This window comes from Dioscorea cayenensis, chromosome 15, assembly GCF_009730915.1.
Source record: "Dioscorea cayenensis subsp. rotundata cultivar TDr96_F1 chromosome 15, TDr96_F1_v2_PseudoChromosome.rev07_lg8_w22 25.fasta, whole genome shotgun sequence".
NCBI classification, from domain to species: Eukaryota; Viridiplantae; Streptophyta; class Magnoliopsida; order Dioscoreales; family Dioscoreaceae; genus Dioscorea; species Dioscorea cayenensis.
In genome coordinates this window covers 3,431,725-3,444,664 of record NC_052485.1, presented here as the reverse complement: position 1 = coordinate 3,444,664, position 12,940 = coordinate 3,431,725, and the positions used below count along the sequence as shown (strand labels likewise).

General features: G+C 34.7%; 2 protein-coding genes across 2 annotated transcripts; both read right to left on the bottom strand.

Annotated features, from left to right (window-relative positions):
• Positions 1-606: 606 nt before the first annotated feature.
• Positions 607-2,337, bottom strand: LOC120276947 (non-specific lipid transfer protein GPI-anchored 13-like). The gene is made up of 3 exons (XM_039283688.1): positions 1,965-2,337; positions 1,797-1,871; positions 607-912 (listed from the first exon to the last, which is right to left on the bottom strand). Exons 1-3 carry the CDS (start codon positions 2,296-2,298, stop codon positions 773-775), a joined length of 549 nt encoding a protein of 182 aa, XP_039139622.1. The 5' UTR covers positions 2,299-2,337; the 3' UTR covers positions 607-772.
• A 2,228-nt stretch (positions 2,338-4,565) lies between these two features.
• On the bottom strand, positions 4,566-12,430 carry LOC120277286 (carbon catabolite repressor protein 4 homolog 1-like). Its single transcript, XM_039284070.1, has 12 exons — positions 11,951-12,430; positions 8,986-9,685; positions 8,383-8,469; positions 8,226-8,309; positions 8,069-8,155; positions 7,889-7,975; positions 6,893-6,946; positions 6,716-6,807; positions 6,497-6,611; positions 6,268-6,415; positions 5,990-6,143; positions 4,566-4,714 (listed from the first exon to the last, which is right to left on the bottom strand). Exons 1-11 carry the CDS (start codon positions 12,106-12,108, stop codon positions 5,998-6,000), a joined length of 1,758 nt encoding a protein of 585 aa, XP_039140004.1. The 5' UTR covers positions 12,109-12,430; the 3' UTR covers positions 4,566-4,714; positions 5,990-5,997.
• Positions 12,431-12,940: the final 510 nt, after the last annotated feature.

The following is a 12,940-nucleotide window of genomic DNA, read 5'->3' as shown; positions in this document are numbered from 1 at the left end:
AATTATTATACCTAATAATAAATAGTGCATTTAAATAAAATGATATACTTAAATTTAAAAATTAACCTTTATATAAACAGATAATTTGGGATATAAAAAACCTTAAACGAAGACATTTATAACTAAAAAGAAAGAGTTAAAAATAGATAGTACTAACAAACTATAGCATCAAAATCAGATTAATGAAGTCCTGCATTGATTTTCCAGCTTATTGTATAATCCTAACAAATCATTATACTTTACTTACCTTCTCAACAAAACAAAAAAATCAATATTAAAAATAGGAAATGACTAAATTGCCCTTTTGGTGTCTCCATCCTTCTTGGAAGTATCTAGGTAAATATAAGTAGTTTATGAGGGTATATAGGTAAATATGGCTTTCAGAATGCCAAAACATGAGGAACCATGAACATTGTCAGAGTAAATCAATTCAACACTTTAAATGAAGCACTGAGAAAATCACAAAAAGCTGCAAACAATTACTTCATCCTATATCCAAACCAGATACAACTCTTCTTTATCATCTTCAATGTCAAATTTCTTCAAACATTTTTCTACTCACATTAAATGAACAGTTTTAAAACCTCATAAAAACAGTCAATTAGATTCATCAGACAATGTAGAGCATTTCTTTTTTGACAATTAAAAACTATTCCAAACAGAGTTAAAGACAAAGACATACAAGTACAGATATATATATATTAAAAACAGAAAAGGACAGAGAGAGCAGAATTAATAGGTTTGGTAGAACATCACATACTCTTCATTTAATTTAGCTGCCAGAGAGAACCAGTGGAAGAATAAGAAGAAGAAGAAGAGGATGCATTTGAACACCCAACAACCCTTGTTCTTTCAAATAATAACCTTTCACACCTCCATTAGATTGCACAATGCTTTGAACATTTCCCTTACCTGTGCACATAATAAGTGAAAACATCTTTTAGAGTTTGATAGTTTAATGTGAAAATATAACCATGGATTAGAAACTTCAATAAGGATATATTTCAGTAAATAATGAATGTGTTCTAGAGTGTAAATTTTAGTCTAACAAGATATGAGCTTCTTTGGTTCACTCTGTGAAAACTAAAATGATTGAATAAGTGAGTCTTGTTGCATGAGAATTTCCTTGACATGCAACATCAATGCATGAATTAAACTTTAAAAATAAAAAATAAACCTCTTTGATTAATTGTGTGAAACTTAAAATCATCATAAACATATATATATACATGGATTATAAGTTTTCCAAGTTATAAATTATTCAGGGAAACCAGAGTGAAAGGAAAACATCAACCAACAAAGTTTCATTTTCTAAACATGAAAAAGAAAATCCTAAGACACCAGTAATCAACCTCTACTGAAAGAAGAACAATCATCACATAAGCATCAATATGCCTTGTACTCACTTCCAATGTTTCATGTGAAAATTTGAAACTTTCTAAATGAAACAAAAAAAAAAATAAAATAAAATAGTTGTCATAATCAATCACCTCTCAAAATCCTATCTACAACTTGAGGTAATATCTCTACCTTAATTCAATTTTTTTTTTTGGTAAATGATAACAAAATTCAATGATTGGTAGAGGTCTAAACAAGCATTTTCCCATCCCTCCCAATATCTTCATCTCTCTCTCTCTCTCTCTCTCTCTCAATCCCTCCCTTATAAAAAAAAACAGAGTTTTATCCAGATAAAAAGAAGATAACTGAATAAATATGCTTGAATAAATCAATGAATGAATGAATCAAGGCATGAAAACAAACACAAAAGAAAGGAAACAAAAGAGCAAAAGAAATACCATGAGAACTTGAAGAATTCCCAAATTGTTCAAAAATCTGAGCATCCTTTGAATCCCTAGGCAAATTAAGCAACCCTGCACCAAAATCAAACAAAAAAAAAACAACAATAATCAAAATCTTCACAAAATAAAAAGAAAAGATGAAGAATTTAGGGCAAACAAACAGACTAGGGCAATCAGAGATATTAGCAGAGGAATGGCAAAAATCAGGAAGAGACATAGCGCGGGTGACATTGAACTTGAAGCCAAGACCCGGCTCATTCCGGTCCTTTATGAGCACGCAAAGGCATTTAGGGCTTTTCCCCACCACTTGTTCCAAGCCGGAGCAGCAGTCCGGCGTCGGCGCGCTCCCGGTTCCTTGAACGTAGGTGAGGCACGTCGATAGGCCCACCAGATTGCTGGCGCACTCCGCCCGGTCAGCGGCGAAGTCTCCGGCCACCACGGCGACCATCGCCGCCGACACGAAGCTCCAATACCATGCTCGTCGTCCTCTTGTCGCCATTTTTAGCGAATGAGAGAGCTCTTGAGCTGGAGATGAGACGCTCGCACTACTGCACTGTTCGTATATATACATAAAGAGAGAGATTTTTACATGATGCCCCCTGTAAAATGAATAAATTATTTACTTTTATACCCTTGAGTTTTATTAGAAATATCTTCTGTCCATGTCTTTTAATTTAATTTTTAATTGTTTTTTTAATGTGTTTTTTATTTTATGTTTATTTAGAATATCTTTTATTGGTGTATTATATATATATATATATATATATATATATATATATATATGAGCAGCGACGGAAAAAGGGTAGTATTGTCATTTCATTGTTCAGTGATCAAGAATCTTTTCAAAATTCAAGTGATTGTGAATCTTTCTCCAGAACCTCCTCACACTTTCATCATACCTCTCTCATTCCCATTACTCGTAATAACTCCTATTCCGCTCCTTCCAACTAAACGCCTTATGAATTTTTATATATGTAGAAAAAAAATGTTTTAAATTTTTTTTTTTTTTAAGATTTTATCTTGACGGATTTATTTTAAAACTTTTTAAATAGATTAAAATTAAACTAAATAATATGTATATTATTATAAAATAACGATGAGGAAACTTTCTTTCTTTCCTTTTTTTAATGTTCATTTGATATCTCCATTTAGATATTAAACAGAATTTTTATGTAAAAATATATCACTTGCACTGGCAAATGTAAGAAGTTTGTAGCAGTGACTCTCATTAATAATTATATGAAAAAAAAAAATCCCCTTAAGATATCTATTTGAAACCCAATATATCATTATGTTAAAATGAATAAATTTATATATTTCAAAACTAAAATAAAAATAAAAATATAAAAGCATGGGCAGTTAATGGTTAAGGATAAGGACTAGGGATAGGCGGATGAGAAAATGGCATAGCCGTATAGGTAATGGGCAAGTGGTTATTCGTTCATAGTATTATTATTATTAGTGGGTCTCAAATCTATTTATGGCTAAGGATGAAGAGAAGGGAAGAAAAGATATTATGATGATTGATTGAATTTGTATTAAATGTTTCAGCTACGTACAACTAACTATGAAAAAAAAAGCAACAGTGGACTCTTTAAACATTGTTTCCCATCCTTCATAATCAATGATGGCTCTGGATAATGATATATATATATATCTCTCTCTCTCTATATATATACCTTTATTTATTTATTTATTTATTTGAAAAAATGAGAAATATTTGTCTTTATAGCACATGAATTAATTACGACATCACTCGTGAGTTAATTTCTCCAACGAGAATTCAAACCCTCTCCACTCCATAAGCCACACGAAACACTTATTTTGGTATCGCTAATCACTTATTTATTTAAAAAAAATGAGAAATATTTGTCTTTATAGCACATGAATTAGTTACGACATCACCCGTGAGTTAATTTCTCCAACGAGAATTCAAACCCTCTCCACTCCATACGCCACACAAAACACTTATTTTGGTATCGCTAATCACTTATACCAAATAACTTTGGCTATATATATGCCTTTATCTACCTTCATCTCCAATATATATAAATATATATATTGATAAATATGAACAAATCAATATAAAAAATAAATACACATAATAAAATAAGTTCTACAATATTTATATCTTCAACTGGCCTGAGTAGGAATTTAAATATAAATACACATCTTATAAAACTAGCATTTGATTATTTTATTATGAAATTTTAAAACTATCATTTAAATAGTTCGGATATTAATTAAAATAACAGAAAATGGTTCGGTGTCCTCGTTTGATTTTTAATTTTAATGGACCATTATTGGTATAAACTTGCAAGTTGCAACCATTTCTTTTATGCTGATTATAACATTTTAACAGATTAAATCAAGCCAAGATGTAAATATGAATTTATGAGCCATAAAAAATAAAAAATAAATAAAAGAAAACAGGCCAGCCCATTTATCATGTGTTGGATCTCATTCAAAATAACTACTATGAGCCATCCCAAGCAGAAATCAACCCATTTATCATGCCATGAACTAGAGTTTTCATCCGAAAAGAAAGACATACAGTGAAGGAAAATGGCAGAGTCAAGTTGTAATAAAAATAAAAATGATAAATTGCTGCTATATGAATTGAGCTCATTCACAACTGGTGGAGCACATGAAGGGAGCAAAGTCCCATTTTGATGAACTGGTGAACTGCTAAAACTATGAATGATATGATATTTAGGAAATGGCCGAACATTTTCGACCAGCCTGAAATTTCAAGAGGAGAAAAAGGAAGATATTGAGCATGACTATCTATGAGACACTAAAACATGATACAAGCAAGGATTAACAAACCCCCAGGCAAGACATCTCCGGTTGTGAGCTGGACCGTATTATGCTTTGCCTGCACAAACTTTTGTCTGATGACATTCTCGACATCCCTGTTTTTCAGACAAAAATCAACAGTAAATATGGCTCCCGGATCAACACAAAAGTAAATGATGTTAAGACTAGCGCTTGAGAGGATGACCGGTAATGGACATGATAAAAACTGACTTCAAAATTCAGTGATAATCAAATGAAAACATTCATTCACAAACTTTGCTTTGATTGTGTGGTCCAACAGAATTAACATTAACAAACCAACCAGCAAACCAAAAGGTTAGATTAGGATGGTTCAGCTATGTAGCAACCGCAAGATAGATTGGACTTTAAGCACTACGAGAAGTTGAATAAATGCCTCAGAATTGATAATACTCTGACAAGAAGGTCTATAAAAAAATTTGAAAGGATATCTTTTAGTTGAATTGTTAGTCAGTCACTTGAAATTCACAACAGTGATCCAAGTCATGGAAGGCCCAATAGGTTTATACTTGCAAAAATTACTAAAAGCAGTAGCACGCTAATTGTATGCACAGTTTATGATAATTTCTGAACAAACATCATCCATCATAAGAAACATTAACAGCAAAACAATGACAGATAAGTGGTATAGAAGTTCTAAAATTCCCCATACATAGAAGGAATTCAAAGTAGACAATCTTTGCAAGATATAAATATTCATCATCTGCGCAAACAATTCCTTTTGTGCTTAGCAAGAAACATGCCAGACATTCTATCAACAGCAACAGAGTAAAAGAGAAGGATTTCAGGTCTATAGATGTCATACTGTTTCATTGAATTGTAGCAATAAACTGCTATAACAGAATTTTATAGGGGCTTCGTCAATAGAGAGACAGCATCATGATATTGAGAAAGTAAATGCGACTCAATGTCTCCAATGCATCACTCAAAAGAAAAATTAAAAGATCTATCCATCTCCCAAAATGTCTCCTAACCTTTGGGTATTGGTATAGACTAATTTTCTGAATGCGCCCAGCACCATATCTCAATCATCTATATTATCCCTCCAACAAAAGTCTGAAGTTGCACACATGCCCTTAGAATCTTCTAATTCATATGCAACCCATATCTTACAATTTCTAATATGTACCTATCCCATTTCATCGTTAACATCACAGAGATATTCAACATGTGCCCAGCAATGCACTAGACCATTATAACAGTTTCTACTACTTCCTGATAAATTCTAAACTGGTCCAAGAAGGCCAGGCCACATTATTTGAGTTATATCTACTGAAAAGTAGCCAAACAGATATGCGCATCATTAGGAACATGGGAATGGTACCTTAACAAACAAGAAGGGTAGTGCATACCTCAGCCATCAACGTCTGCTTCTCTGGGTGCATCTAAATTCGGCCCTAAGTGCAACATGGTCAGATGACCACTCTGGGGATGGAAGAGCTGTTTCTTTCATCAAGCTCTCCTCATCCAATAACTCCAAAAGTGCTTCAACTGTTAATGAGTCCGCTGAGAACAAAAAATGCATGATAGTCAATGACCAACTACCAGAGCCAATAGTTTTGAAATTCAAACAAAATGAAGCAAAGGATAAAACATAGCAAGATTGTAGACTAAAAAATCAGAAGCATACCAGTGTAAAATATGTAATCAACAGTTCCAATATAATCCCTAGTATATTTTGTAAAAAGCGGTTCATTAGACATGGGATCCACTCTCCTCCTTTGCTCTGCCTGAAGACCAATACCCTTTGTTCTTGCAAACGATGAGTATGCACTAACCTGTGACATGAATAAATAAGACAACTCCAGAGGAGATAGTTCAGCATGCCAACTCAAGGTAACATAAAGATGAAACGCTACCAGGACAAGATTGTGAGATAACTTGCTGTTAGGCCGCAGTATCCCATATGGATCTACTACCAAATCAGGATGTGCTGGATCAACCTTGCCAATTGAGAGAAGTGTATGGGGAGCACTGCATCATAATATTTTTTTCATTTAAAACATTGACGCTGTTGGTTTTAGAAAATATACATATTAGAGGAACGGATGGTAGATCAGAGCTAAAATAGAGCAAACCTATTAGGTGTTGAATTAAAATCCCCACACACCAACATGGGGATGTCTGCACTGGCAGCTATTTTTTCCAATCCTTTTAAAAGTGTATGTACCTATCACAAACTCATTCTAGAAAATAAGCATCATAATGAAACAACAAAATTAGCATTTTTGGCAAGAAAACGACAGGAAGAGAACCTGCCAGAGCTTAACATCTTTGCAATCATGAGGGACATTCACATGAGTATTTGCCTGCATGAAATAGTACATGTTAAAAACAGACCTTCAATAATGAGACTCTTGTGCAAGAGCAAGAACACCAATTTACAAGATAAAGTGTTCACCCGACATACGCCAAATTAAAAAGCAAGTCAAGGCATATTCACCAGACCACAATCAAATTAAGATTAAGTCGAGACACATTGAGAAGACTAATGTCAAATTAAGACAAAAGTCAAAACACACTAGCAAGCATGTATGGGCTATACTAAGTTAATGCATCTCTACCAAGGAAATTCTTGTAGAGTCTAACATGCATCACACATAATAACATAAACCATTGGATACTTGCAACATGATATCGAGATAATATAGCAATGATCTAGGTCCGTTTGTATTGCCACGCAGCACATAATCAATGGTGTGTTACGCTGCACCCAATAGAGGGAAGAATGGCTCATTGAAGTTTTATGTACACAATGGTGCATTGCATAATAACTGTTGGATATGTCTCACATGACAAGATAATATATCAGAGGTATATATCCATTTTATTGCCACAAAGAACATATTCATTGGTTTGGTGCACTAAACATGGTAAAGACAATAATGACCTCTGTTGATGGGTGCATAAAATAATTACCCTTAACTCCCACTAAAGGACTAAACTTTGCAAGTTAAGGTCCAAGAAAATGGATCCATAACAGCCCTGAGTAGGATGGTTGGTCCATGGGACCATAGGTACTCAGCATCAAGGTTAACCAAATGCTCCAAAGAAAGAGGATGGTTCCCGTGGACTAAGGTTTTGTTATCGGAGTAGATTCCATCTCAAGAAAAACCAGTCACTTCCTTTATTTTATGCCCAAAAACCAATATGCAATCCATATAAAAGTGAAACAAACACAGAAAATAATGCCCAGGAATATAATCACGTAAAAGAATTCATTACACAGAAGAAAAAAAAATGTTTCTCACCACACAAAGAAGTTGCCTTTTTCCAGGATTATCAGCACCATGGTTGGTAAACTTTGCTTCAAGGACAACAATTAAGGCAACATTATCCTATTCCAGCAAAAGAGGGATTCCACCATGAAGAAACATGCAACTAAAAATAATCTAAGAGGAAAGGTCAGGAAAGAAACCTCAAGTCCTCACCTTGATCAACCTATTTAAAGCACCTTTCTTCTGGTTAGCTGAAATCACCGCATCAGTCAGGGACTGTGCAGCCTTATTAAATTCAACCTGCAAACACAACCCAACCTTTAAGGAGAAAGCTGTCACAAGAACATATCAAATGGGGGAGTATACGTACCTCATATTTTTTGACATGTGAAAACCTGTCCTTGCGAAAGAAAGTTGCACAGCCATCAACTGCACGAGAATTTCCACCATAAACCTGACCCAACAGTCAACCGGTTAAACATGAATGAGGCTAAAAGTCATCAGGCCAAAGAAGGCTTAACAGTTACCTCGGAAGTTTTCTTCTTGTACAATGCTTGATATCCATGTTTATCAAGCTCAGGTGCAAAGAACTCCTCAAAATGATCATTTTGAACCTAGAAATTCAGGGTGGCAAATCAGCAAACCACTGAAATTCAGAGTTGTAATATTCATTTCAATGTCCAAGTTGTGTCATATGCCATTCTATTAAAACCTTGTCTAGACAGGATTGCAACAAACAGCTCAGAATATCAAGCTTTAGCATTTCAGTTTGAAAACAGTACCGTGAACATTTTTACTTAAAAAAAAAAATAAAAAACAAATTCAAGGTATTCTGCATATTGAGTTAAATCCAGTACGCTAGGTTTGCCTGGTGGAAAATTTATCGTCAGAGAGAACAGATTGATCCAGAGCTTGAACTAAATATCAATGTGGCGACTGGAAAATTCATTTGATGTAACATTTTTTCTTCACTTGTGGCTGATTACTGCCCTTTATTTCAACAGTAAAAGAAAAGAATTCAAGAAAATTTGGTAGTAAAAAGAAGAATGTTAAGAAATAAAAACTGAATACCAAAGGAAACCCATTTTTTCCAGTATCCATATATAACACTATCAAATGTAACAACATACCTCTTGAAGGCAAACAATATCAGCATGGTAACCAACAATTTCACGCAATAAATTCTGTCTTCGGTATGGCCATGAAAGGGCCCATGTTGGGCAATAGCCATATAATTCACTGGTCGCATTGGAGTCAGCAAGAATGTTGTACGAAAGCACATTAAAAGATCCAACAGCATTTAGCTGCATACTATCATTCACTGGAATCATGCGCCTTGGGGCTGGAGAAGGAGCAGGAATCACACGTGCAGTGAATACAGTATTTGCAGCACCAACAGAATTCTTTGTTTCTACATCTACCACTACGCACTCGAACTTTAGGACATGACCAATGTCATCTGTTGTTGGAGTATATGATCTGGAACGTCCAACCTCAAACCAGGATTCACCTCCACTCCTTTCTGCACTGGCTGCAGGGAATGAAGGCACTGGACCATGAATCAAGCTTGTGCTTTGCCCTCCCGATCCACTGCCACTAACCTTTCCAAACAACTCTTCATCCTCAGCGCCACTTTCATTAACAGCACTGCTTGCTCGATCATGCAGGGCACGATGGTGCTGCCAAGAATCTGAAAAGCACCTTGGGGAGCAATGGTAGCTTTTGTTAATGGGTATTTTTGCCTTGACACAGCCTAGACACTGTATCGTCGCCTGTACAGTTGGATGCACACTGCAGATAGTAAGTTTTTTATCGCTTTGGCTGCGATACCTGCGCAAAAAAACATAGGATTAAAGTGACTCGAAAGCATCAAGATTACAGAAACAGCAGCTAATTTGTTTACAATAACTTACTTAGGGATGCCATGTTCACAGTGCAGGTTTAAAAGTGAAATACTAGGCAGATCCTACTAATTATTAAAAAAAACATACAAAAATACAAACCCAGGAACCCAATAAGAATTCAACCCAGGGTGTTAGTTAAATCATTCAAATTGATCATCAAATTTGAAATTGATGTAAAATTACCAGATATGATGTCCATGGGGAAATTTTAATAATCCACGTGAATTAAGCTACAATGAATTGGAAATACATTTACATCACAGGTTCCCAATGTAATTCTACTCTCTAAACCAAAATGGTTTAACTTGTCTCTTTTCCATTCCATATGTTAATTTTTCCTTTCAAATTTTCAATCCAAATCAAACTCCATGATTTTTCTTTGTGACATTTATCAATTGATTCTTATCTTTCTAAACTATCTAATAGTATTTTTAATTAATTTTCATGATTTTAATAATTTTATTTTAATATGTTTTAAATACATTGCCCCAACGTCTATTTCTCTAAAAAAAACACGCCACCGGCAGCAATGGATTATAGTGCTCCTTAATTATCCAATAAATCAAAGGGTGTTTGATTGGCAAAGATGATAAGTTAAGATTTGGAAATTTAAAGCTATTTTGGAGGGATAAAATTGACTCTTTGACTTAATTAACACTAGCCAAAAATAAACATATTAAAATTATAATATTCCTTTTCCAATTACTGATAGTTCACACCATTAAAAAAATGATTAGTATTTAAATAATTAAATCTAAGGCTGGCAGGAAACCCACAAATATTAACCTAAGGATTCAAAAGGATGCTTGATTGAATCCTTGGGGTAACTCGATAACCAAACATAGCCTTATAGAAGTTGGGCCATGATTTGCTACGGTCAAGCTCCTAACAAAAAATTGCTGTCATAGAGCAAAAAATTGTCTTGATTCCAAATTTAAAGAAATAATCTTCTTAATTTCACATTCAAACAAAGAAAAATATATATAATAATACAAAACACAAATCAGCAAAAATTGTTATTGCATGGTATTGGTGGAATCAGTAAAATATGGAAAAATAGATACGACAATCTTTGTAATGAGGCTTACATGTTAAAATTGTTCCATTCTCTACCTAGCTGCTTAATTATAAAGGTTTATTTATCATTACTAAGGGTTACAAAGGGTTACAGGGTAATTCAGGAAAGGCCAATGAAGACTTAGGCGAATCTCTCCAGCAGTCTCATTTTACCAATTTCACTATCTTTCATCTTAGAATCATCACTAGATACAAACTCATTCACAGGTGAAGTGACCAGCAATGCCTCCAACGTCAACATTGCAAGTTTATTTTTCTCACTTGTATTGTGGCTTAACTTATTTGCTGATGTCACAATAGAGGATTTACTGTTACTTGAGATGCCTAGTCATGTGAAAACCTGGACATTTCCATTCTTAAGAATGTGCTTTTTCCCTACTATGGATGGATGCTCTATATTTGTTGTCAATAAGCACACATCCCAACTATGGCATAAAGTATATTATGTTAAAACCAGATCACTGATTCTGCTAAATAAATAGAGGTTATGAAAAATTTCTATTACTGCCCATCTGATTACTTATAAAGAAAACAAAGAAAAACACAATCTTTTCCCAAACTTCCATGGAAATCTTCGCCACAAGAAGTCAACTTTCAGCCCCGTATGGTTGCTCATGGTTACATAGAAAGCCTAGAACTGCTTTCAGGAATTCAATATCCTGTGCAGTTACTGTCCAAGATAGAAAATGTATCACATTGGCCCCAAGCATATTAAATCTGACGACATTGTTATAAGTAAAACTCTTGGAACTCGCAAACAGTCCTAGATATCAACAAGGCAACATCAAAAGCCTTTTTTCATACTTTATCCTCAGGAAAAAAGCACAAAACCACAAACCCTTTATAATCCAATCAACACAAACAAGTCCTTCCGAGAAAATAAAAGCGAATTAGCAAACAACGGTAAACGCATGCTCTGAGAATCCAAAGGAAAAAAGCACCAAAAGAACAGTATAAAGAAAGTGAAACTCATCACAACTTGCAAATGCAAACAAAGACTACCCAAAACAAACAAATGCTACTTGACCAAACCTTAACAGCAAACAAAATCAAATAAAAGAATTCCAAAAAAAGGGGAACTTAAGACAACGAGATCCAAGCAAGAGAAACTCACCAGCGAAACCTCATATGGCGGCCATTGAGAGGGGCCGACTCAGGAACATCATCGTTCGAGACGTTGCCGTCGGGGCGCCTGACGAGAACGTAGGGCGTGATCTCGCAGCCAACGATGGGGATCTCGGACGGCAGATGAACTCTCAGCACGCTCAGCATACTTCCCTCCACTCTCGTCTTTCTCTCCCAATCCCAAACCCTAAACCACGAAGAAACCCTTCACGTCGTCTCAATTCCTCAACAAAAACAGCAAACCCTGGCGGATTCGCCATCACCCTCCCCGGAACCTCGCCAGGGTTGACCAGTTAGATCTAAACCCTAGAAATCAAGCAAGCAGATGAAGACCAAGGGAAAAGGGATGCGATCGAGGAGAAGGGAAGCAGAATCGCGCTAGGGTTTTGAGAGCACACGAGGAGCGCCGCTGGTGAGAGTCGCAGTGATACCTTCTCTCTGTCTCTCTCTCTCTGGTGTGTGGGGGCCGGCCCTCAATGATGAGTATAAATAGTGGGTAAGTGAGGGGTTGAAATGGAAATTTTCATGCCCAATAGATGGAAAGAAAGGGGTTTTTTGCACTAATATTTCAAAATTATTAGAAATTTCTATTTTTATGAATAATATATAAATCTATAATAATAAATTTATTGGAAGTGAAAACTCATTATGATGATTAAGTAAAGCATATTAATATCTAATTATAGCGTATTTAATTCAGTGAAATAAGTGAAAAAAGTCAAGGAAAATACGTTACATTCTTTTTTTTTAACCGAAATTGGAAAAGTAAATTTTTTAAAAAAGTTTCATTTCTTTTTATTTTTTTATCAAAATGAACAACTAGACTGCTAAAAAAAATTAATAAATAAATTTTAATAAAAATTCGGCTACTAATAAACTATTTATTTGATCGTTGATTGGTCCCAAAAGAGAACGATTGAATATTATTTATGTTACATTGATCTACAACACAATCAATTTGCACCACTCGATTTAATAA